The 25,883-nt window shown below is 42.2% G+C and overlaps 1 protein-coding gene across 5 annotated transcripts in view; it reads right to left on the reverse strand.

Moving 5' to 3' along the window:
* The window catches only part of LOC134086902 (NACHT, LRR and PYD domains-containing protein 12-like), a 103,761-nt gene that overhangs the window by 23,983 nt on the left and 53,895 nt on the right, over positions 1-25,883 (reverse strand). Inside the window, exons 1-7 of one of the 5 annotated variants that reach the window (XM_062540112.1) lie at positions 11,343-11,407; positions 9,850-9,885; positions 6,792-6,841; positions 6,362-6,477; positions 5,726-5,980; positions 5,326-5,403; positions 3,302-3,370 (exon numbers count right to left, since the gene is read on the reverse strand). The exons of 1 other annotated variant lie outside the window; for it this stretch is intronic. In XM_062540112.1, the coding sequence (XP_062396096.1) occupies positions 3,302-3,370; positions 5,326-5,403; positions 5,726-5,980; positions 6,362-6,446 (487 nt within the window). In that variant the 5' untranslated portion in view covers positions 6,447-6,477; positions 6,792-6,841; positions 9,850-9,885; positions 11,343-11,407. Of the gene's footprint in view, positions 1-3,301; positions 3,371-5,325; positions 5,404-5,725; positions 5,981-6,361; positions 6,478-6,791; positions 9,319-9,849; positions 9,886-10,711; positions 10,815-11,342; positions 11,408-25,883 lie in introns of those variants that run through there. 3 more of the 5 variants (XM_062540119.1, XM_062540127.1, XM_062540104.1) reach the window with 3 other exon arrangements.

Here is a 25,883-nt window from a genome sequence, read left to right on the forward strand (position 1 = left end):
TTTGTGCACACTTACACCTCAAGTTTGTTGCGCACCTACCTATGCTATGATATTTAGGTAATTTAGGCTTAGCCTACACTGTAAAAAAAAAAAGAAAAGTTTTTTAGCTGACATTTATCGTAAAAAAATACGGTTATATACTCTATTTTTAATAATAAGAGAATATACCTGTAAAATACGGTAAAATCAGCTTTTTCAAGAAGACTGCCGTAAATGTACGGACTCTTTAATGTTTAAATGAGAAGAATCCACCGTTTTTTAACACAATTGTAGCAATTTAAAATGGTTTGGACTTTTAATTTAGTAGTAATCAGTGTAAAAATACTGTAAAATTTGTTTTAGTTTTTTAACCATGACTGCTAACTTGCTAATGTTATGGTATAGGCTCAAACAGCATTTCAAACGTGTTTTGGGATTACAAATACTGCTTTTAAAACTAATGTACAGCATCTATTTCTCACTAGTGGTCACAAAATCCAAGCATAAAAAGTCTAACAAATCACTTTTATCTTATTGGTACCATTTTTATTTATTTATTTTGAGCGCTGACTTTGCTCAATAGCATAACTGCAATTTGGCTGGCCCTCACGTTTCACTCAAAATGTTGTTGGGGGAGGGGAAGGGAGTTCGCTTGAACGACCGTTACTTTTTTCTTCACGGCACTCGCTCACCAAGTGAAGTGAAGTGATGCAGCAACTTTTAACAGAGGAGCTTTGGAAGTCTGAGAAACACGTGTGCAGGATGGAATAATCTTTGTGAAAGAGGAGGCACAGCTATCCAGAGGTAAGGTTGAGTAAAAATGTAAGGAAATTCAGGTGGTAATAAACTGTCAACTGCAAATGATTGCTAGCTAACATTATATCGTAGCAGTAGCAGGTTAGCTGCTAACAACCTAGTGCTAGCTCATGAAAGCCAAAATTTCAAAGGGTGTTCACATGCCTTCAATAATGCATGACTATCATAATTAAGATTAAGGAGGAGGACTCTGTTGTGTGCTTTACCCATCTTTGTCCTTGTAAATTTGTATAACCCAACTAGGTATTGTTTAGCTAACTAGCATAGCACATCATTTTTAGCATCGGGCTAATTTCTCTTACTCTAATTTCACGGCCAATTGTAGTAAATTCACACAATTTCATTGTAATTTTACTGCAATTTGGCCGTAAAATTACGGTCAATATACACAGGGGAAAGCCATAGTTTTACGGCAATTCCTTGTATGGTATTTTACCATAATTTTATGGTAACTGGTTGGCAACTTTTGCTGCCGTGCCTTTTACCGTTTTTTTTACTGATTTTTTTTTTACAGAGTACTGTTGGGTTCAATGTCAGCAATAAGCTACGCAACCTTGGCTAACTTGTACATCTGGAGATAGCTTGTGCTCACTAACATCATAAAGGAGCATTGCAAGACACTCATCTCTTTTATGATCCCAGAAAGATTTTCTTCGACTTGTTAGTTTTATTAACATGTATTTTATCTAATGAAATATCCTTGTCATCATGCACTATATCCAACTTATTTTTTCAAGAATAAAACCATGAGACTGAAGCCTAATTACCCTCACGTATTTCTTAAAGCGACAGGGACTCAATTACACACACCTCCTATGCGCACTCCTCCACACCACATTAAAGATAGCTAAATCAGTACACAAAGGACGAAACATTTGTAGCTACTAGTAATTAGCCCTTTTCACGGTGATGTCAGACGAAGTGTTGCTGGGTGTCCTCCGGCATGTCCAGCCGCCCAATACTACAGAAGAAGAAGAAGAAGTATTCATGGGTTTCATCAGGTCCCTTTCCACAGGTGTATACAATCAAGCACCATGCAGTCTGCATTGATAATCAAGGTGCTTGATTGTATACACCTGTGGAAAGGGACCTGATGAAACCAAAGATCATTAAGGGCGGAGCAAGATACTTCATGAGAAGCCACTTCCTGGAACCCGAATCGCAAGAGGGGGGGTCAAAATCCCCCTTTATGCAGAGCAGAGGCAGCAACTGTTCCATTGAAGTCTATGGACATAGATCAGAATTTAATGTATATGCTAAGATCTCCATTCTCTAGAGTAAGGAATGTGAATTTTGGGCACGGTTTCATGACCCTCAACCCCTTCTGACCACTTCAGGTACATTTTTAGCATTTTTGAGCATTCCAGTCTGGAGAGAATCGACTTTATATCAGGTGTGCCCCTCTTGTTTACTGCTGATGTTGGCCGGTTGCTACGTACACTCTGCCTTGACAACACATTAGCCAGCCAGCTGAACCAAATCCTGATTTGTGCTAACGACGATCAGATGGCGCTGGGGTAACTTAATGAGAGCAGTGACATACATGTATTTCCATTATTCCATTGATGTTTTTAGTTTAATTCATTAAAAGTGTACATGCTTTGTGTGTGTTATTTTCCATATTAGAATGAATACATGTAGAAGGCTTGAAAGAGCAGCAAGATTATTTTGGAACATCATCAAGCAACTGATAGCAATTGCATTGATAATCGAGTGCTTGATTTTATACACCTGTGGAAATGGACCTGATGAAACCCATGACTACGTCAATGACACGCATGACACACCCCCTTTATGCAGAGGAAGTGATCCCCGTTTTGCGCCCATAGACATGAACTACGACCACGTATCTTGCTACGCCTTAAGGATCTTTGATGAAACCCATGAATACTTCTTCTTCTTCTTCTGTAGTATTGGGCGGCTGGACATGCCGGAGGACACCCAGCAACGCTTCGTCTGACATCACGTGAAAAGGGCTAATTATGCAGATTGTGTGTGGAGGGTCAAGCAGAATCTTGAATGGCCACTGGTGTGAATGATCACACAATATTCAATATAAGGTGATTAAACACCAAATCAACTAAAATTGTAGAAAAAGCATCGAAAAAAAAAAATCTTGACTAATTAGTATCGGTATCGAAACAATAATTGTGGTATCTTGACAACACTAGCCTACTTTAAACACATGCTGAAAGTGCTTGAGCCACGTTACAACATCCCGTCAAAGACAAAAATATGTTTATTTGTCTTGTCTTGTCTTGTCTTTTTCTTCTTTTTTTGCTGATCCGAAAAATGATCCGATCCGTGACTCCTGATCCGAGGAACGATCCGAACCGTGACTTTTTCGATCCATTGCACCCCTATTGTTTAAGGATCTATATGATATACCCACCTCCACAAATTCCTAAAGTATTTTATCATTTATTCACCAAGGATTATGGAGTGTAGTGTGTGTGTGTGTGTGTGTGTGTGTGTGTGTGTGTGTGTGTGTGTGTGTGTGTGTTACCTTGCTGTGGCACAGGTGCTCCAGACATGTTGATCCCTCCACCCAATGTAGAACACTGCTGGTCTCCAGCTGAGGAGAGAGAAGGAAAGAAAGGAGGAGGGTAAAAAACAGGAAAATGTCGTGAGAGAAAAGGAGGAGAAGAGAAAACAAAGCCATATCCGCACATGAGCTCCACGCAAACTATTTTTAAGAGTCATTGCATGAGAAAACCAGGCAGAGGTGGGAAGATGGGGGTCGGCCAAATCGGCTCATACTTTGTATATGTGATAAGTATGTGGAACTATGAACAGCCATATACTTAAAACCCTCCAGCTGTTTTTTGTTATGGAGTTCTGGGACCCCTCTCAGAGACCCTCAAAAATCCAACAATTCATGGCTGAAAATGACTGAAATTGCCATTTCTACCCTGATTATCCTGATAAAGATATGAACATAAGCTTTATATTTCCATAGAGCCTAGGTAGCATAGTTTTAAAGACCAAAAGGTGCACTAGGGGGTTATCTACTGTACACCACTGAAAGCAGAATTTTCCTCCCTCTAAATTTCGGTCATTTTTAAGAAGCATTATCTCGTATTCGCAGTGGCTTCGGTGGATGGTTTTACTGTTGCTGGAGAAAGGAACATCTACTGATTCAAAAACAATTGTCGTCTAATTGGGCCACACATAATGTGTGCCGTGCCAGGAGGCTCTTTAGAAGGATTTTTCGTGTTTTGGCCTATGATAAACCATATTCAGATCGCCATCACATGGCCATACCATGGCATTACATCACAAACAGATGTAATGCCAGATGTTTGCGATGTAATGGCATGGTATGGCCACTCGGTGGCGATCTGAATAGTCTAGTTTCAAATGCATGACAACCAAGAACAACAATGCATGCAGAGGTCTGCACTCTTTGAGTGCTTTTCTAGTTAATTAAAGCTTTCTTTAACAATTTGTCATACAGTGATACACAAATTGACCATAAATTACCCTATAGTGAGATATTATTACCTGGTTTATTATACTCCAAAACCTGAAAACCCCCCGTAAAGACCCTCCTGGCACGGCGCACTATATGTGTGGCCCAATTAGACGACAATTGTTTTTTAATCAGAAGATGTTCCTCTGTCCAGCAACAGTAAAACCATCCACCAAAGCCACTGCGAATGTGAGATAATGCCTCCTAAAAATGACCAATTTTAGAGGGATGAAAATTCTGCTTTCAGTGGTGCAGATAACCCCCTAGTGCACCTTTTGGTCTTTAAAACTATTCTACCTAAGCTCTATGGAAACATAAAGCTCATGTTCATATCTTTATCAGGATAATCAAGGTAGAAATGGCAATTTCAGTCATTTTCAGCCATGAATTGTTGGATTTTTGAGGTTCTCTGAGAGGGGCCCCAGAACTCCACAACAAAAAAGAGTTTGAGGGTTTTAAGTATATGGCTGTTCATAGTTCCACGTACTTATCACATATACAAAGTATGAGCCGATTTGGCCGACCCCCATCTTCCTACCTCCTGCTGGTTTTGCCTGGTTTTCTCGTGCAATGACATTACAGTACATTACAATGACATTACAATGACATTACAGTAACATTACCCACCTCATCACCTGTCTCATGTGACCCATCAGGTGATCCCCCAGTGGGTATATTATATGTACAGTATGTGCTGTTGTGTCTTATGGTTCAAATCTGAAGAAGGGCAGTAGCCCGAAACGCCACTTTGTGATTAAAAACAGTTAACGTGGAGCTTAGTGTACGAATCCGGCTTTGTTTTTTGCATGCTCTATACTTTTGGAATCCGACATGCCAGTTTTTGGATGTGCTCACCTCCTCATTAAGAAAAGGAGGAGAAGGACATGAAATTCAACAGAAAAAGTCAAACAGGACTAAAGCAGAAAAATGTGAAAGAGGAAGGGAAGGCGATAGCAGAAAACTGGTTGAACTTCATTCTTCCCATAGGCTAATATGTTTGCAGACTTGCAGTTACAGTAATACAGTATATCACTGGTGAAATGACGGTGGTTCTTTACCTTGCTGTGGTGCAGGTGCTCCAGGCATGTTGATCCCTCCACCCCCTCCAGCCAGACTTGTGGAACACTGGCCTCCACCTGAGAGAGAGAGAGAGAGAGAGAGAGAGAGAGAGAGAGATGAGGCATGAGGGTAAAAACAGCAGAGTGAGAGATAATGAAAAGGGGCAGTGAGAGAGGGAAAATGACAGATAAGACAGAAAACAGAGAGAGGAGATGATTGAGAGAAGAAATAGGAAAAGGACATAAAATGGAACAGAAAGAGTTAGGCAAGAAGTAAGTAGAGAGAACATGAAAGAGAGAGGGAGGGAGACGGCAGAACAATAAACAATCAATTAATTTTCTTCTTTCCATATGCACAAATGGGAGCTTCATCAGACTGTACGCTACAGTACAAACTTACATTTTGGCATATCCCTCTCCAAGTCCATGGCCAGCTGGTTGTGGTTCATCTTCTGCAAGACGGTCACCATGACGCCCTCAGCTCCCATGGGGTACGTCTGCACCAGCAAATCCACTGTTTCATCTCTGTCAGCCTTCTCCAGCTCTCCCCATGCAAATTGACCCTGGTCTCGTAGGCGGTGCTTAAACGTCTTGAAGTCGGCATCCGTAAGGTCCCCCAGGGTCTTCCTCAGCACTTCCTTAAGGGCTGCTGTTACTGTGGGATCCAGATTAAGAGTCTGTTACAAACTGCACAAATTCATTAATTTCTCTTCGTTGCACCATTTATTTGCACCACTGCTTTGCATAATCTATTTTCAATATGTCAAAATACAATACTGTAATACCATGATTAATTAAAAACAAATAGTTATTTCCTGTGCAATAGCCACATGGTGCATAAGCTGCAGGACACTGTTTTATGGTAGATAAAAGAAACAGAACCATATGAATGCCATCTTAACTGCCCCGTGTATTAACCTCAGCTGAAGAAATGTTGTAAAATCAATGCCGGGGCCCTCAGCTAATAGTTTGGGAAATTACGGTAATGGGAAATAAACAAAGTGCATATTCTCAAATCAGCAAAGACAGACATTACCTGCTCCTTGCTGTGACAGGGCTGCTCCTCCACTCAGTGCCAGGGTGCTCTCCATCCCTCCAGGCTGAGCTGTGACATTGGCCATGTTTAACCCAGCAGCCCTGCTGGCCTCACACCTAGAAAAGTGTACATGTAAATGTGAATACACTAGATGCAGCCCTGCTGGCCTCACACCTAGAAAAGTGTACATGTAAATGTAAATAAACTAGATGCAGCCCTGCTGGCCTCACACCTAGAAAAGTGTACATGTAAATGTAAATAAACTAGATGCAGCCCTGCTGGCCTCACACCTAGAAAAGTGTACATGTAAATGTAAATAAACTAGATGCAGCCCTGCTGGCCTCACACCTAGAAAGAGAGAGAGAGGGGGGGGGTTATGTTACTTGTTTTCATTAAAAGGACAAACATTGGAGTGAAAGAAATACATTACCCCCTACTTGCTGTGGCAGGGTCCTTCCTCCACTCAAAGCCTGGGTTGAGCTGTGACATTGTCCATGTTGAGCCCAGCACCAGGGGGGATAGATAGGACAAATAAAGATAAGAGACGGGAAGACAGGGGTACAGAGAAGGAAAGAATTAAACAGTTAGAAGTTACAGTAGGAGGCAAGAGTGCATTCCCCACTTCCTTCAAACAGGGTGAGTTAGAACCTGTAGTAGAGGGAGCTATTGCACCACATTTCATTTGAATCCTCACAACATTACTGTAAACAACCATGAAAAGACAAACTGTGAAATATTCATGTGATGTGAACACCAATATGAATTAAAGACAACCCAATTATGTACCCAAGGTTAATTCAATTGTAATCTCTCATCTTAGAAACTGGGATGTGATTTCTTTCACCAGGGCACCATGCTTCACTATACTGAACTGGTAGGGGATCACTGTGATTTTTTTTCTTTTTCAACAGAGGTATTGTCTCTCCACAGATGATGCCGTTTCTTAAACATCTACAAACATTGAACACACGGTTTTACAGCCAGAACGTCTTTTCAGATTCTTATCACCAAAGAAAGCATAGTGAACTACATGCAGCACTGACTTAGCTGTTCCATCTCCACATTCATCGGCATCTAGGATCACTTTAATTCTTATCTGCCTCTGTCCCATGTCCTTTCCTTTTCATTTCTTTTTGTAAGCACAGCGTGGTGCGCAGCTGCTCCTATTGAAGTTCTCGTGGCTATCACTCTCATTATCAGATAGTGCTAGCTTTAAAAAAACAATTCTACTGTTAGCATTCTTTGCAGTGAGCCCTTCTTCTTGATGCAAGTCTCAACACATATCATATCAAACTGAAATGCTCCAAAGTCACACGATCTAGCCAGTTCTCTGAGTGCATTCGCATAAGCTTCAACTGTGACTTTGTGTTTTAAATTTATGCCTTTCCATACTTTCGAGTTGGGCCATTTTAATTACTAATACCCAGAGTCAGACCCTAAATCTGTCTAGATTTGGGTGTGGATTTTTAGGCTACAACTAGCCAATATATGGTAGAAACATTATTTTAATGGACTATTGTGTAAGGGATAATGTATTGTCCACTGGTAGTTATCCTGTCTCTCTCTCTCTCTCTCTCTCTCTCTCTCTCTCTCTCAGGTGGAGGCCAGCAGTGTTGCACAAGTCTGGCTGCAGGGGGTGGAGGGATCTACATGAACATGTCTGAAGCACCTGCACCACAGCAAGGTAAAGAACCACCGTAATTTCACCGTCATTTCACCGTCATTTCAACCCGACCTTTAAAAACATTTAAGCTTTTAATAGCACTTCTAGCAACAAATAAAAAAAACACAGTAAGCATCAATCAGTGTAATAAGTGCATCAATGGGTACAATTGTCTGTAGTAGTGCTATGAGAAGAGATGTTCTCTCAACGGAGATGTTCTCAAAATAAACTGTCTGCACACTTAAATCCTTTGCAATTTATTTGCCAAGTTTTCAGTCAGACGACCATCCTCAGGGCATGCCAAACCTGGCTTTACCTGTCTTTATCCAAACCTCATATTTACCTGCTTTATCCAACGCTCACCTGGCTTTATCCAACACTCATATTTACCTGGCTTTATCCAACGTCATATATACCTGGCTTTATCCAACGCTCATATTTTGTCTTTTGAAATGTATGCGAATTAGCACAGATTTAATTGGATTATGCCTAATTTGCATGTCTAAACATTACATTTTCTTACAGGTATTACAGTTTTTCTCAGTTGCTTTGGTACATTTCTCAGATCAGAGTTGAATTTCTCAAAACTACCTGTTCAATCTTCACATCATTGTGTCACTTGTGCACGCCAAAAAAGCAGTTTTTCCATTGCTTTGATCAAGTTGCGAATTTAGTACAGTACATCCATGCAAATGATTCTGAACAATTCTCTGGTTTTTCCTACATTATCAATTGCTTATGTCATGTTGATCAAAATGTATGGGTCTCTGTTGAATAGTCTCACCCCCACAACATTTAGGCATTAGTTCATAGTGTAAGTCTTTACATGCAAAATGGTTGAACATGTTGTCATATGACAATTTGTGGCCCAAAAGACAGGAACATCAGGAGGTGTAGGAAGTCTGCACTGTAATTCCTACAACACTGGATTTACAGTTTTCCCTAACGAGATTGTCCTATGGTGAAATTTCTACTATATTTAATTTTTCCCCTTTATACTAGTGCTGTCTTTTCCTTTCTGTAGCACAATGATAGGGTCTGTCAACAAATTACAGTAAAAAAACACAAAAAAAGCGCAAATGTGAATATTGTCGATCTAACTCCCACATACACTAAGGTGTAACCTACAATTTACAAAAAATGTCATACAAATTTTAGCCATAGTCTACATCAGAACATCCCTCCAGAGTACATTGTTATACTGACAACATGACTAAGCCATTTGACTGTCTTATCCGTACTTGATGACACAAGGACTTGACATTCTGATGCACTGACACGTTCATTGACACAAATATTTGGTTTTGAGAGATGGACTAAGGATTTTGAGCAAGAAACTGGCTTTTGCAGGTAATCCATGGTGTTTTGCTATTTGTACAAATAGTTTTGAGAAATGCACATCTCAAGGATGTACCAAAGCGACTGAGAAAAACTGTAATGCAAGTAATCAACTGGGGAAGAGTGATATCTGCTAGCTAAAAAGTGTACCCTATTTACCTGTAGTGTCTTGGCTCTACACACTTTCAGAAGACAGTATGACCAAACCTATAGGCATATATATCACCATGTTGTGCCTTACACAGTTTTTAATTTAACACTCACTCTTTAATATCTTCTACTGCAAAAGTGCAAAAGTGACAGCAGGGCACCAGGCTTATATTAGAGTTATGCCAACACAATCTAATCTTATTAAACTAGTAGACAACCTCAACATTTTGTTGGATAGCCCAAATCAAATCTTTGATCTAGGGTTGATTATTGCTGATACTTCTGCTCCTCCCTCAGGTAGTAGGCCACGCCCATTGTATTTAGTCTCAAAACTCACCTGACCACATTGCTCCCGTACTTTGCCACGGTAGCTCTAGAAACAAGACAAACCAGTCTAGTGAGTACTGACAATTTCAAAGAAGCATTAAACTTACATTGTTTCATCATTTGTGCACACAGGTTTACACAGAGTAATGAATACCCTCATCACGTCGGACATGTTTGATGGCTGCCCTAACACATAACCCGTATGACTGCATGGGAATCATCATATCACGAAGAGATTGTGTTGACAAAAGATTCTCAATTTGTTTACAGCTAATTGGAGAGCTCAGTTCTGGCCACGGTTGGTCAGACTGGTCTGTTGTTTGACTGCTGAGGTTAACAGGGTTTTACAGACAAGCGAGGAACAGGAATGTATATCTTTTGTTGCTTTGTTTTATTATTATATTGTATGACACCCTGCCTCTCTGAGCTGCTCTTTTTCATATCGTGCAAAAAACGTGTTGCCAGTCGTGTTGCCAGTTACCCTAATTAGTTACCCTAGTAACATTCCTCCATCTGTTTTCTTATTACACCACTTTTCCAGCATTTTGTTACCACCGTCCCAACTTTTTTTAAAACATGTTGCTGGTATCAAATTCAAAATGAATATTTTCCATGAAATAGTCAGATTTGTCATTTTCAACATTTGATATGTTGTCTGTTGTCTCTTTGCGGTTTTGAAAGTTGCAAATTATTATATTCTGTTTTTATTTCACATTTTACACAATATTCTAACTTTTTCTGATTTGGGGTCATACATTGACACATTCAGATGCTCACACGTACGCACGTACGCACGTACGCAATATATAGGGTTAATTATTGCTGATACCTCGGCTCCTCCCTCAGGTATTTTATTTAGTCTCTAAACTCACCTGGCCACATTGCACGAGTACTCTGTCACGGTAGCTCCAGACACAAGACCAACTGGTCTAGTGTGTACCGACTGTCCTTCTCTTAGACTACGTAACACAGGTGTGGCACTAGACACATCACGGTTTATTGTTCTTTGCTAAAAAAAAGCCTAACAGAGAAAGAGGGAGATGCACACACACACAGACAGAGAGAGGGAAATATGGCCGGCACCAACAAAATAACAGAGAGAGAGATGCACAGAGAAAGAGGGAGGAAGACAGACAGACAGACAGAGAGAGAGAGAGAGAGAGAGAGAGAGAGAGAGAGAGAGAGAGACACAGGTGTAGTAGGCCAGCACCAAACATGATGTGACACCATTTCATCTTATTAATCTGTGATTGGATTGTGTTGATATGTGATATACTATATAAGCTAGCCCTACAACCTAGCTTAATTCATCCTGATTACTTTTACTTTTAAGCAGTAGTCCTTTGCTAATTCGATTAGGTTACGGAGAACTGTCTGTCAGCCTGTTGAAAAGCAATTGAAACCCTTTTTGATTATCCTACCTTAGTGACAAAAGTCCTGTCAGCCAGAAAGGTGGCCTGTCTAGTGTCTACAAAAACTCCTATACAAGAGGAAATTACTCACAATAGTTCAGTTTTTCATCGTATCTTCGTTTTTCCACCAGAATGGACTACAGGCTTGAGTTGATATGCTAATCCTTTCGTTTTCACTTGTGTGCAGGTGCTCTTAACAGAAATTCTTTATCACAGAACCTCAGGAGGTAAGCTAGACCAGAAAATCCAGTTTTATTAATGACGTAGCCTGCATACACTTTATTGTAGACATAGATATGTCACAGATTGCTAGATCTATGGCTACTCCATGAAAAATTACAATTATTTTCATATATATTATCTTTAAGAAACATCATTCACAATTTTAGATATCTGGTATTCATGTATATTTCCATTTAGTCAGTTTCATGGCCAAAACATTTTGTTTGAAATTTACTGTGACTGTGATTGGTCTTTATGATCCATATTCAATAAGACCACATTGATGCTGTTTCTGCTTTTTTGGTGCAAACCTTTTAAATAGATAGAGGTGAGAATATAAAGTTTCATGCTTTCACCCAAACATCTTACTGCAACCAGCTTCAGGGAGCTGTCAGACAGGACGTGGTTTGTGCAGAGGTGTGCCATTGTTTACATTGTTTCATGCAGTAAGAGTTTTGCTGAGGCACCCTTAGTGCCTCAAAAGTTCAACTCCAAGCGGGCCAAAGAGTGTGTGAGTTTGCTTTAGTTTGTGTCCAGCCCCATGTGTGCCTCTCAGAAGGCGTTTTTCCACCAAAAACAAACCTGGTGTTGAACTGGTGCCGTTCAGAATTCTTTGAACCGTGGTGCTATCTGTGAACCAGCCCGCATTTACACCAGTCCTGAACCGAACCAAGGATGCGTCATCAATGATGGGTGGTGCATGCAAAAGCAAAAGTTAAGGAGATGCATAAACGGGAGAACGATATGACCCGTTGTCCCATAAAAAGGGCAGAAACTAGCTATTTAAAATGCTAGTCAACGTCAGCAGTGCAATGCTAGTTGAATCGTTTTGTGACCGGGAGGCTGGATGTGTTTCAGGGCCAGAAACACAGTGTAAAGCTCCACAACACTGACATGGAGTCACCTTTTGGCATGGAGACGTCTTTGTCCACACGCCAGTGGACATATGGCCCTCATACAGATGGTACGGGTTGAGAATGCTCCTTTCTTTCCCGCACATCGGGACTCCCGAAGCATCGGGACTTTAATTAAAACTGCAACCGCAAGGGGGCAACATAAGACCGCCTTAATAAAGTGAAGGTTCGGCTCATACCGGAAAACACGGAAAAACCCGAAGACACCGCGCTGGTGACAAGCGGAGAAAAGAGACATCACGCTCGGCATGTCAGATTGCAGTTTTCGAATGTTTTACAGCGTACCTCACAGCTGGCTCTCTCACTCGACGTAGCCTATAACTCAGTCAGTCCAGCAGAGATGCCAGAGCAACGTTTTGGTCAATGGAGAGGGAGAGAAATGCTCCGCATATCCGTCTCATTTAATCCGTCTCATTTAATCATTAAAATGCAGGTGATGACTGGCGAAATTATAATCAAACGACGTTTCAATAAACCATTGTTGAAATTAATAAAAATGGTTTTAGAAGCCTTCAATTCAACCTGAAAGACTCGATATAGGCAACCTTAGATTAATTCATTAATTCATTACGGTTACAAGACCGCATTTCCGTGAATAGGCTATTATTGTCAAGGCGAAGACGAAAGAGATGGACAAGATGGACATTTAGGCTACATTTATGTTAGGAATACTTAGAAATGTGTAGGCCTATAGGCTATTTTAAAACGGAGGCATGTTCATTTTAACCGGCGACGCTCGGTAGCTTACCCAGCACTTTATCACAGATTTTGTCCCCACCACTTTTGACAACTGAAAATAAAACGTATTTAACAGAAATATCTTTAATAGGCCTACATGCCTATCATGTCACTTTACTTATAACCGTAGGCTACATGATTGGAGAAGATCGCGCATTTTGTAACATTATAACAATGGATGGTCAGATATGCGATAGGGCAGTGAGGGTGATTCATTGTAACCATCGACTAGTAGGCCTAGCTCCGCAAAAGAAGTTTCTAGCAACTTAGAATATATGGATCTCGTTATGCATGTTCATGTTGATTCAGAGATAGACATAGACTACCGTGGGCTAGCCTACAGTGCTTCAATATAACAGCATTTTATCATGTGGTGAATTAATGACTAACGTCAGTTTAACATGTCAGAACTTTTGATCGGCGTTTCAAGTGCATGCCGCGAATAAATGAACTCGACTGACTGAATCCTTTATATTTCTTGGCTAAGTGTGAAGAGATTGACACTCGAACTGTGGCGTAAATGGTTGAGGCATCTTAATCATACGTCAGCGACCGGGGTTCAAAACTTACTCTACGAACCTCCGGAACCCATTAAGGCAAGAGGCATTATTTTATTAAAAAGTTTTGCGATTTTTTTATGATTGCGATGTCTGCTGAAAAGAAAAGTTAATATGTGAATTCGTGGTTCAGCGCACACACACACACACACACACACACACACACACACACACACACACACACACACGCACACACACATTTTTACATTTACATAATAGGGCTCGGGCACACGCCTTGCATTCTAGGAATATCGCCGCCATTTGGTAGCGCACTGAACGTAATATCCATTCATTCAGATTAAGACAAGAAGCAGAAATATAGTAGCGATTTATTCTTTTCCTCTTGCGATCGTGGGTTGCACTGTTACAACCCACTACACAGCAACATACTACCAAGAAGGCAAAAACTAAGTAACAGGAACACACTAAAAGGCGGGAGTAAATCCATAGTAATCCATAGTAAACTAAGGAGTGAAGCTGCCAATGTGGCTGTGCCCGCAAAGTTTTGATGTCATGATCCCGAGCCCTAAGTGTCTGTCGAGAGAGAGGGGGGAGGGAGGCAATCGTCCAATGCCGCATACAGGTAGGCTATAATGTCTAGTGAACTGGTTAGACAAGTGTGGGGGAGGGGGAATGATCGCACAAGACAATTGCTCTTCATGAAATGGGTAGTCTCACAGACGTTTGTCGATGTTTAAACGTAGCCTACATCACTTGCGAAATCGGACGTGGCACATAGAATTATTAGGCTACTGGATTTAATATAGCATAGACTTTGTTCATCCTATATTAGCCTATATTAAAATGTAATGTGCTGCGGGGAAGCATTGGGGAAGTCAGTTTAAGTTGTCCTGTAACAATTTGCCTCTTATTATAAGAGTATGCAGCCATATGCACATAATAGTCGGGCGGATGCGAGCAACCCCATGCAAAAGAAGGCCTTAAGTTAACGGACTGAAGGCCTGTTTACATGTCAAACATGCATTAAATCTAAGAAACGAAAAACACAAATATCATGTATTGTGTCGTAAACAGTTAATGACTTCGTGGCCACTATGCGCAACTGCATCGCGCAGTGAGCTGAAGGATAGAGGACCGACACTTATTAACACAAAGCTTTGTAAAGCACTAACAACCACCCCTCAAAGTTCATTGTCCTGAAGTCCAAACAATAAGTATAAAAATCCGACAATCCAAAACGATAACGAGATCTCCCAGAAACGAAAAACAAGTTTGTTGAGTAGCCTAGTCCTTCCAACAATCTCAGCTTTTGCGTTTGTTAGATAAAAGGCATTCTGTCCTGCTGTATTCCAATGAGAAAAAATCATCCACAAGGTAGGCTAAGGGTCACGGTAATGCAGCATGCAGGAATCTATATACGCACAAAACGAATGAATGGATTATATCGGCCAAAACGAATGAAGGGGTTGGGAGAGTCGTCTGGCTGTGTCAGCAGACTGCAGTCGGTCTCGAGGGGTTAAATAGCGCACGTACTTGAATTTTAATCTGAAGAAGACCATATCAAATCAAAAAAGAAGGATTTCAAGTGTGCGAACCTTTTTCCATTTTTTTTTATGATTTAGCCTACTCTTGTTCTGCACCTTGACCGGGGATGTGCACAAACTTTTTTACTACACTTGAATTTTAAACCAACTCTTCTCTAGCCTATATCCTATAGCCATACTTTAATAATCAGATGTTATGCTCATTTTTGTAGGCTACACCTCACCGGCAAGCACGCACGCAAATGCTGCTTTTGCACATCTACAATATTGGCCACGCTATATAGAATAGGCTTTTAGGACTGTATTTTGCCTTCGTGCAACTTTAGTTGTGCTCAATCTAAATTATTGTCAGTAAGGATAGGTCATATTACCAAATGGCGAACCTCGAAAATGATTTAGGATATAGAGCCGTGTCCATTACGCATGCAGTTATTTTTTAGGCTATTGTTTTATTTGAGTGTTTTTGTCTACCATGGCAAACATAGTTGAAACGTTCGCTCTAAACTTAAGTATTTCCAATCGGCTTTCACAAAACCGATGAGGTCCAGATCTCAGTGGCCTCATAGCTGCCTACAGCCATGCATAGTAAGCCTAATGATAGCCTAATAGTTATGACATTAATAGCCTATTAATGACCTCATGTCGGAATGGCACGTTGTTTGAAAAAAAAAGTTAAATAGGCCTAGGCCTACCGCCGAGTGGGGATATGTCGGAATGAACAGCAGATACCAGCTGGGTTGTAAAACATTACTGTATTCGTTGATCTTATCGATGCAGTCCTTGCGGCCACTTCTCCCCATCGTAGGAAACTTTCTGTTGTTGACAACACAAAGGCCTTCACGTTGTGTGGCAGTGCTTGCTTGCCCTTCGATCCATCCCAGTTGGTGGTTTTGCACCTGTCCCTGAGTTATAGTCTATATGAGTAAGCGCTTATGCTCTAACCGCATAATAAAAGAAGCACCTGCAGCAGTGCTTATGGCAAGGCTATTAACACCTGTCACTGAGCTATGGACAAGCAGTTATGCTCGAAAATTATCATAATAACAGACACACCTAATTGTATGGCTCTATGTTTAAACACATCAAATTAGCAAGCATTTCCGCAGCAACGTTTGCTTTCTTTTTCTGTCGGTCCGCGGTTGCTTGGTCAATTGCGCAGCAAATTATCAGATCACCGGACCTAATTTCACCCCATGTCTCGCGGACCAGCAGCAGTCTCCACGTTTCGCGGCCCATAGTTTGAGAAACGCTGCATTAAAGTGTCATTAGGTTGTAGGCTATATGTTTAGTGATTTCTTTGTGTGTTTTTCATTGTAGTGTGTGTGCATTGAGTAGCCTAGTTCCTTAAAATACGGAACAAAGAGCGTCCCGTAGCCTATCTGTTCAATACGGAAGAAGACTAACTATTACTTATATATTTCTTATAACGAAACGCGAAGAAAAAATATGAGGACTGACCATCTTGTTTCTCCGCGTTTCCCCCAATACCATGGCGACAAAGAGAAACTAGAATGCATTTCCCGGTGGGAAAGTGCGAAGTGTGCTTGCTCAGACGCGCCACGACAGCGCCCGGTAGGAGACACGACCGCTTGTCCTCAGGTCAAAGCGCCAAAGTTTGGCCAAGACGCGAAGCTGCTTCGAGTTTGGCGGCGTTGCCCTCGATTGCCGAATTCTTACACTGACCTGACAAGTTGCCTAGATTCATCAGTGGTATGGCCCAGAGCACCTCCAATGTAAAAATGTAGATGTCATCCCAAAGACGTAAAGAGATATGAGCCAAAATGCATTTTTGCTAATTGCGGCGCCCCCTAGTGGCCAAATTACAACACATTTACTGAGGCTACTTTGGATGGTGTCCAAAATCATGCCGCCAAATATGGTCTCAATACCTCAAAGCGTCTCCGAGATTTGACCTCACTTCCTGTTTGGACGCTTCAACATAGAATTTGATTGGCTGTCAAGGGCTAACGCTTTGATGTATGAAAATGAAATGTACACCTCTAAGGTCTGTAGACCTTGTGTTGAATTAAGTATGAGTTGTTCACGTGTAGCCAGCATGAAACACGTAACCACTGAAGGAAGGAGGGAGCCTAAGGAACTAGGCATGTTTCTAGAACAAATACGAGTAGCCTAATGTTATAGCTATTCTGTTATGCGGGAACATCCGCAGTTTACTCACTGTTAAATAAGTTGCAATGTGTTATAGCCTCAAATGGATGGTAAAATAAACAGGACGACTCACCTGTTCAAATGATGTAATAGGATAAAATTTGGTTTTGATATGTCAAAGCAACCAGGCTGTTACTGGTTAACGTTTCTGAATATGAAATCGATTTTGGATTGGTTGCATGTGATAAAAGCTGTGCCATTTCCTGTCCAGACAGCATTCATATTCAGAAATACTGTACACCGGCAACAAAGACACACACACACACACACACACACAAACAACTCTTTCAAACAGAAACGTCAGTCCGTTACATCTGCCTCTTGTCCACAAACTGCATGTCGCTGAGTTGACCAGCAACGAAGACTTTCACATAAACACACACACACACACACACTTACACACACACATACACATCACCCCCTCAAACACAAATATCTGTCTGTTACGTCTGCCTCATGTCCACAAACTGCATGTTGCACAGTTCACCCACATCTACCCACAATTCTTTGATTTATAAATAACCCCACCATTAAAAAACTGCAATGTGTCAAATCTTATTATACAACAATTGGGTTCTATGAAGCGGTTTCTTTGTTTCTGATTGGCCGAGAGACGTTCCATGAGTTGAGATATCCCACGATAATCCACTCGGACTTTTCACAGCTAATAATAAATCACTCCGCGATACAATGTCAAATTGTCAAGTGTAAACCGAACTGTCACGTTGCATCCAAGCTGAAATACAGACGCTCAGAACATAGAATATGACGGAGGTGGATATTAGCTAGTTGGATGGCATGTAGGCTAAGTAAAATAGTGATGTTTCAAAGCTAAAAGCATGTCCTAACCGGACGCAATGCGAGCTAACGTTTATTAGGCTAGATTCTACATTGCTTGACAACGGGACAGATAGAACTAACGACTGGCTTTTGGCCATAGCAACGTGCTTTTAGAACTAACGACTGGCCTTTGGCCATAGCAACCATCCATTTAGAACTAGTAACGGCAGTTTGTCCTGCATGAAGTAGAAATTTGTGGCGGAGAGAAGTTAGTTCTACAAACAAGACAGTTTTAGCGATTTAAACGTTTACATGATAATGGGAAATTAGCACAAAAAAGAAGTGGTAGAATTGTTGTATAAAAGCAATATAGCACTCGTAATCGTGGGTTGTTGTTGGATATTCCCACGGGTGTTGTTCGGCCGTAGCCTCGAGGCCGGAGGCTACGGCCGAACAACACCCGTGGGAATATCTAGCAACAACCCACTCCCACTCGTGCTATATTGCTTAAATATGTATATACTGCATGGGCAATTCCATGCAAAACTGTCAAGTCCATAACCCCACACAGCATCATACTATGATGTGGATGATGATTTCTTAAAAGTTTACCATTTCGCTCTTCTTGTTTGTACAACATATTCGATGACATTGTTAACATAATCATTTGCATTATATAAATGTAACCCCCTTTTCCACTCTTATGTCTCAACATATACTGGAGTCACATTCATAAACATAAACAGGATCCTAGGTTCTCAATTTGCTGGACTCACTTTCTACCATAAAGTTAAAGAATAGTAATAACAGAAGAAAAGGTAAGAAGGTGTTGATGGCGTGATTAACTAGTGTGGTCCCTCCACTGAAGAATTTCTATACCACTGCCCTGATGGAAATATGTAAATCCTCAGAAATGTCAAGTGACTACAGTTACTTCTACCTGCTTTGATATATCATTTCATAAAAAGAAATTTGGCCATAATAATTATATTGCAATTATATCAATTCAAGTTTTCTTTGCAGCACAAACAACAATAGGCTACAGTTTACTTTACTTCAGGGCGTAATGTTAACAACTTCGTTAACATTAAGTTTGTTTGTTTGTTGTTCTGTTTTGACAGCAGACGGCAGAATGCAGGTGCACGCAATGGATATGTTTTTAAAGAGAGTGCATTCGCTTCCACATGAACCTCGGAATGTGCTGCACCAGAACAAAGACACTGAATGCTATGCTTTCTATCGTGCGTGTGGCTCGTTTTTCAGATTTGTTTGCTAAATTTAAAACAGCCACACAATTTAACAGAGTCGCTCATTCTAGCCTGCAAATGGTTAAAGTGATGCTAGGGCCAGATGCTGCATAAGAAATGGAAAAACTCCACTGACCAGTTGGCCTTGCCAGTTGATCGCTAACGTGAGATACGTGGATGATGAGATTTCAGATCATTTTATTTGGCAAAGAACTGGACAATGCTACCGGAGATGAGATGTTCAGGGTAACAGAATTGTTGCCTGCTTTACAAATCATGAGCGTACAGGGGAGCTACATCCGGTGCAGAACTGAAGTGTTGAATTAGCTTCCACTATTAAAGTAGCTATAACAGATGTGGGAGATGGACCAGTCATCTAAAATGAACGGAACGCTTCAGTTACGCGTCCAGTATAGCTTTCCAGTTAAGTTAGCAGGGATATGCGTAGTTTGCACTGACGGGGCAGCATCGATGACAGGTCAAGTCAAGCTTCATAACGAAAGCCAAGCAGAAAAATCCTGCCATGGTAGCGACACATTGAGTGTCGGAAAACTCTTAACTGTAAAAAACAAATATATGCCCCCGACCTTGCTTTGAATCAAGTCGTAAAAATAGTTAATTATAGCCTATGTTAAGTCACGTCCCCTTCAAACACAATTACCCTATCCTCTGCAATGAAATGGGTATCCAAAATATCACATATGTTAAAGGCCGTATTGCAAGGTTTGCATTATTAAACAAATTTGCATTAGGTACTACTCATCTAAACTGTTATCCATTGTAGGCCTATTTGATGTTGCAATGATTTGAGGTTTGCAATGATTCTTCTTTCCCCCTCAATGTACTCTATTGCGTCACGTTGGGGACCACTGAACAAGCCCCCTTGAGATTGACATGAGAGAGGAGTAAAGAGAAACGGGCAAGACACGGTTCAGCAGTAAAAAGTGCAGATTATAGATAGATACATAGATATATACAGATATCCTAGATAGATACAGTATATAGACATATAGATATATATCACGTCACATTTTGCTGGTTGGGGGTGGCCTGACCAGCGATCACGCAGTCCACCACTGCAGTTTACATGGAATAGCACTGCCTTGCCTAGCCTACCACACGCACCTGCCATACACAGCTTACTTTCTCCCTGTCTTGGTAAGCCATACCCTGACGGTGTCAATGACAATCAATCAGGAGGAGTAGTTATTGAAAATAATCACGCTTTAGACATGACCAGCCTACTTGGCAGCAGCTTGCAACAGGGGGATTCATAGGTGGCACATAGACCATACAGCTAGCATGAATGCAAATATTTTTAGATCTTCTGACTAAGTTTACTGTACTTATTCAAACGACATCAGCACCACTGCCACTGGATATAAAGCAAACATTGACTTTCACTTGGTGCTTCATTGACTGTAAAAAAGTGTAATAATATTATCTATGCACTGCCTGATGTAGACTAGCTTGACTTGCTAGCTCGATGAGTTGCGAAATGATATCAGCAACACGTACTCGTTCCATATTAAACTTAGGCTACAGTTAACATAGTTTGGCTTTCCAGGCTACTTGGACCATGCATTTAATTACCTTTCACTGCCTTCACGTCTGCCAGGCTCCAAACTGTCTTCATAACAGCAGTTGCAATTCAGTATAAACAGCCTCGGTAAAGTTAAAACCAACTAGCGATGCTAGTCGCGATTAGCATTTGAACTGCAGTTAGGTAACCTACCCTCATAACTAGACGGCTTCCCAGGCTACTTGGACCATGCATTTCATTACCTTTCACTGCCTTCACGTCTGCCAGGCTCCAAACTGTCTTCATAACAGCAGTTGCAATTCAGTATAAACAGCCTCGGTAAAGTTAAAACCAACTAGCGATGCTAGTCGCGATTAGCATTTGAACTGCAGTTAGCTAACCTACCCTCATAACTAGACCTCTCAAATTCCGAAAAATGCATTAAAATAACATTGGACTACGTTGTTATTTTTGTTAAACCTTAGGGTGGCTATGATATAAATGGTGTAACGAAATTTGAAGTGTAAATATACAAACTTTATGAAAGTGTAAGCCACAACCTTTTCCTACAGGAATACATGGAAAACATAACCCCATAACCTCCATAAGGAGACCTCCCCAAATTCAGAAACATTTATTAAATTGAAATGGACAACAACGTTATCTTTGGTAAACTCTTAGGTGGCTATGATATAAATTATGTGACGAAATTCGAAGTCTAAACACACTTACTGTTGAAAGTGTAACTGCGATTTCCATAGGACTACATTCTAATTAAAATCCTCGTTGCCTCACGCACACCACTCTACTTCCGGTATTTCGCCTGCTTTGTGGGGGTGTCATATGATCCTCTGAGTGAAATACCCAGAATGCTCAGGTCAATACAAATGATCCAAAACACACCGTCACTGAGAAACATCGTGTGATTCTCTACTATATATAACAACTGAACACACAATGTATTCAACAGTGAGTAAGTCCGTACTTGTCCCTTGGGACCATGGCATCTCTAAGAATTACCCTGTCTCGAGGTGAGACAACGATGCGGACAAGCCTAGAATTACACCATTGGTGAACCGCTGCGGACCATCCCATGTCAGTCAATCGAGGATTGAGTACTATCGTGATTGAAATCATGATGTCATTGAACTGTATACGCCAAACTTGGAACAATGCTGTGCTGTGGCGTACGCATCAGTACCTTTTACAAGAATGGCAATAAATAGATTTTTTAAAAAAAATATCAACATTGTATCTTAAATCACTCTGAAATGTCCTTTTGGCATGACCTAAAGCAATTTAAGATGAGCTATTCCGATTAATAGTATACATTCACCAACACTCACGTTTTTGCTAATTATAGAGCCATCGACAGACCAAATAACACCAAATTTATTGGGGGTGCTTTGAATGGGGTCTCAAGTCATCCCACCAAATATGGCTTTCATACGTCACAGCATATCCAAGATAGGCGCACTTCCTGTTTGGCGGCTTCGCTCGCTGAATTTAATTGGTTATCACAGGCGAACGCTTGAACGTATGAAGACGAAATCAAGGCGGTTGATCCACCTTGGTCTGTAGATCACGCGTGCCAAGTTTCATGACGATCGGATAAACTATGCGGCCAGGGTAGCTTTACTTTGACTTTGGACAAAATTCAAAATGGCGGAAAATCCATCATGGCGGAAAATGACATCACATGGTGCGTTGGAATCGGCTGAGTCAGAGGATTCCAATGGTATAAGTTTTATCAAAATCGGCCATACGGATCAAAAGTTACGGGCATGAACGTGTTTTCCATCTTTGACCAGTTGGTGGCGCTAGAGCGTGAGAGTGGCGAGCATGAAACCTGGTGGTGTCAATCAGGGTAGTCTCTTCTATCAGCATACCAAATTCCATGACTTTATGTCTTACGGTTTGGGCTACAGGTGGCAAAATGTGTGGGCATCAGCGCTCAAAAGTCGCTTTTCCATTCATTCCTATGGGGAAAAATCGACCGGAAAAACTGGAATAACGGGAGAACGACAAGGCGTATCGAAAAGCTTTATACAAGCCACCATCCTCGCATCAGGACGCACGCGTCAGAAGTGGAACGGCGTCTCTAGCTCCAAATCCCTAGGACAAGATAGGGAGACAAAAATGTTCCGCAAGATAAATAAATTTGATAATAATAGGAAGAACAATAGTGTGCTGCTTTCAGCAAGCACACTAATAAATATGATTTGACATTTAAGCTGATTGCTGACAAATTTGCCACACAATTCGGGAGAAGCAGCGGACAGGAGCGCCACCACAAGCAAGCACTTCTAGCCCAAATTAACATGGCAACGTTGCCTATGACTAAAGTGTCTAAGTAGGCTAGTCCTACTACATTTGATTGGTAGCATGTTTGTAGCGCGCCAGTTTACCCATCCCCTACATCAAAACAGCTTAGAATCAATCAAAGAATCAGCTGTGTCGGCGTTAGGCTGTAGGCGATTTTCTATAACCATTTTCATTCATTTCAACAATGGTTCATTGAAACGTCGTTTGAATAATTTCGCCAGTCATCACCTTCATTGTAATGATTAAATGAGATTAAGGAGTCGACTATTGACGGATATGCGGTCTTCATCATTTTGAAATGCGGGATGAAACTTTCTGCCACCTGGTGGTTGTTTGGGTACATTGCCTTAGGCTCGAAAAAAATCGGCTTGACGGCCTGCGGGATCTCTTCGGGAGTCCCGCGGGAGAAGGTGCATTCTCAACCCGTACCCACTGTACATACGTTTGGTATAGTTGGATACTTATCTAAACAACTTGAAAATACGTCATGTAAATTATAAAAAAAAGGTAAGGGATGATGCTACAGAGAGAAAACACAAGAATGTCTGTGTGAGTGTTTCTGTGCAACTGTGTGTAGAGAGAGAGTGTGTGTGTGCATCTGTATGTTTGTGTTTCTGGGAGAGAGAGAAAGAGAGAGAGAGAGTATGTGATTGTCAGTGTGTGAGAATGTGTGTGTGTGTGTGAGAGAGAGAGAGAGAGAGAGAGACTGTGTGTGCGTGTGTGTATGTGTGTGAGAGAGAGATAATAGTTATGAGTGTGTGTTTGTGTGTGTGTGAGAGAGAGAATAGTTATGAGTGTGTGTGTGTGTGTGTGTGTGTGTGTGTGTGTGTGTGAGAGAGAGAATGTGTGTGTGTGTGTGTGTGTGTGTGTGAGTGAGAGAGAGAGAGAGAGACTGTAGTGTGTGTGAGAGAGAATACAGAGAATAGTTTAGTGTGTGTGTGTGTGTGTGTGTGTGTGTGTGTGTGAGAGAGAGAGAGAGAGAGAGACTGTGTGTGTGTTTGTGTGTATGTGAGAGAGAGAGAATAGTTATGTGTGTGTGTGTGTGTGTGTGTGTGTGTGTGTCTCCCCTGTGCAGCCCCTGCTCCCTCCACTACTCTATGGGCTCCCCAAGACGAGAGTCCTCCAGCCTCCAGCATGACTCCAGCAGCTCCAGCCTGGGGACACACCTGTATACAACTCACCTGCAGTTCACCCAGTCTGGGCACACACCTGTATACAACTCACCTGCAGTTCATCCAGTCTGGGGACACACCTGTGTACAACTCACCTGCAGTTCACCCAGCCTGGGGACACACCTGTGTACAACTCACCTGCAGTTCACCCAGCCTGGGGGCACACCTGTGTACAACTCACCTGCAGTTCACCCAGCTGTCCAGCACTGATTGTCCACTGTGAGCTGGCCGTGTCTGTCCCTCCATTGGGTGGACACGATGGGCGTTGAGCCAGGCTTGGAGCTTGTGCATGTGTAGCAGGCCAAGCGGCACTGCTGCCGATGCTGCAGCAAGCAGAGCCAGCAGCCTCTGGCACAGGGGTGAAACACTGAGCGTGCCCCCCAGGTGGACGTGCACTGGACATGCACAGCTGTCCGGGGAGAGCAGCCTGCGCCGGTGCTGGAGTGGGAAGCCACCTCAAGCTGCGACTGCTGCACAGAGCTCTTGGAGGAGCAGCTGGAGCGTTGCTGTGGACTGCTGCGTGACCCGTTCCTGGGCCTGGTTGCCGTGGGAGGAGGCGCTGGGTGGGTGGGGCTCCGAGCGCAGCTGGGCTGGTGAGGGAGGACCAAGTCTTGGTCGTCGGGCGGCGACGTGACGTGACGTGACGTGGGCGAGTCCAGTGGGATGCGCTGACGGAGGAGCTGGAGCTGCTCTGCAGGGCAGCAGGGACCGGAGGGCTGCTGCGTCTCTCTGAGTGGACAGTGTTAGCCACAGGTGCCGCGACTGGGCCACCAGGAAGCCCAACGCACGGCTCTGGACTAGTGCCAAGCTCTTCATCACCCACCTGCAGCACAACCTGGAGATAGTAGGTGGGCAGGGCCAGGCTAGCATCATGTAGGCGGCCCATTGACATTTCAAAACACGTCTCTATTGGAGAATGAATGGGCTTTTGGGACACATATGGAATATACTGTAGACCCACTGGTGTGATGCTAACAGTCTGATTTATCTCCAGATGAATTTGTACGTGGGTGACTCTGGGCCACCTGTGAGTACCACAGCAGCACCCCGATACATTTGGGGGCTAATGTACTCACACACACACACACACACACACACACACACACACACACTTGGAGCAGTGGGCAGCACATACACACACGGAGGCTGGAGCACACAGAGCAGTGGGCAGCACACACACACACACATACACACACGGAGCACATGGAACAGTAGGCAGCACACACACACACACACACACACACAAACACACACACACACACAGCACATGGAGCAGTGGGCAGCACACACACACACACATACATACACATCCAGAGCAGTGGGCAGCTGGATCCAGCGCCCGGATACATGTGGGGGTTGGGTGGTCAAGGGCACCTCCTCCGTAGATGCGCGAGATCAAACCTCTCAACCCCCACCTGGATGCCCACAGGTTTAGGTCAAGGTCAAGTGGGTCAAGTATCTGCTCACTGAGAATGCACATA

This window comes from Sardina pilchardus, chromosome 1 (assembly GCF_963854185.1).
Source record: "Sardina pilchardus chromosome 1, fSarPil1.1, whole genome shotgun sequence".
Classification (NCBI taxonomy): Eukaryota; Metazoa; Chordata; class Actinopteri; order Clupeiformes; family Clupeidae; genus Sardina; species Sardina pilchardus.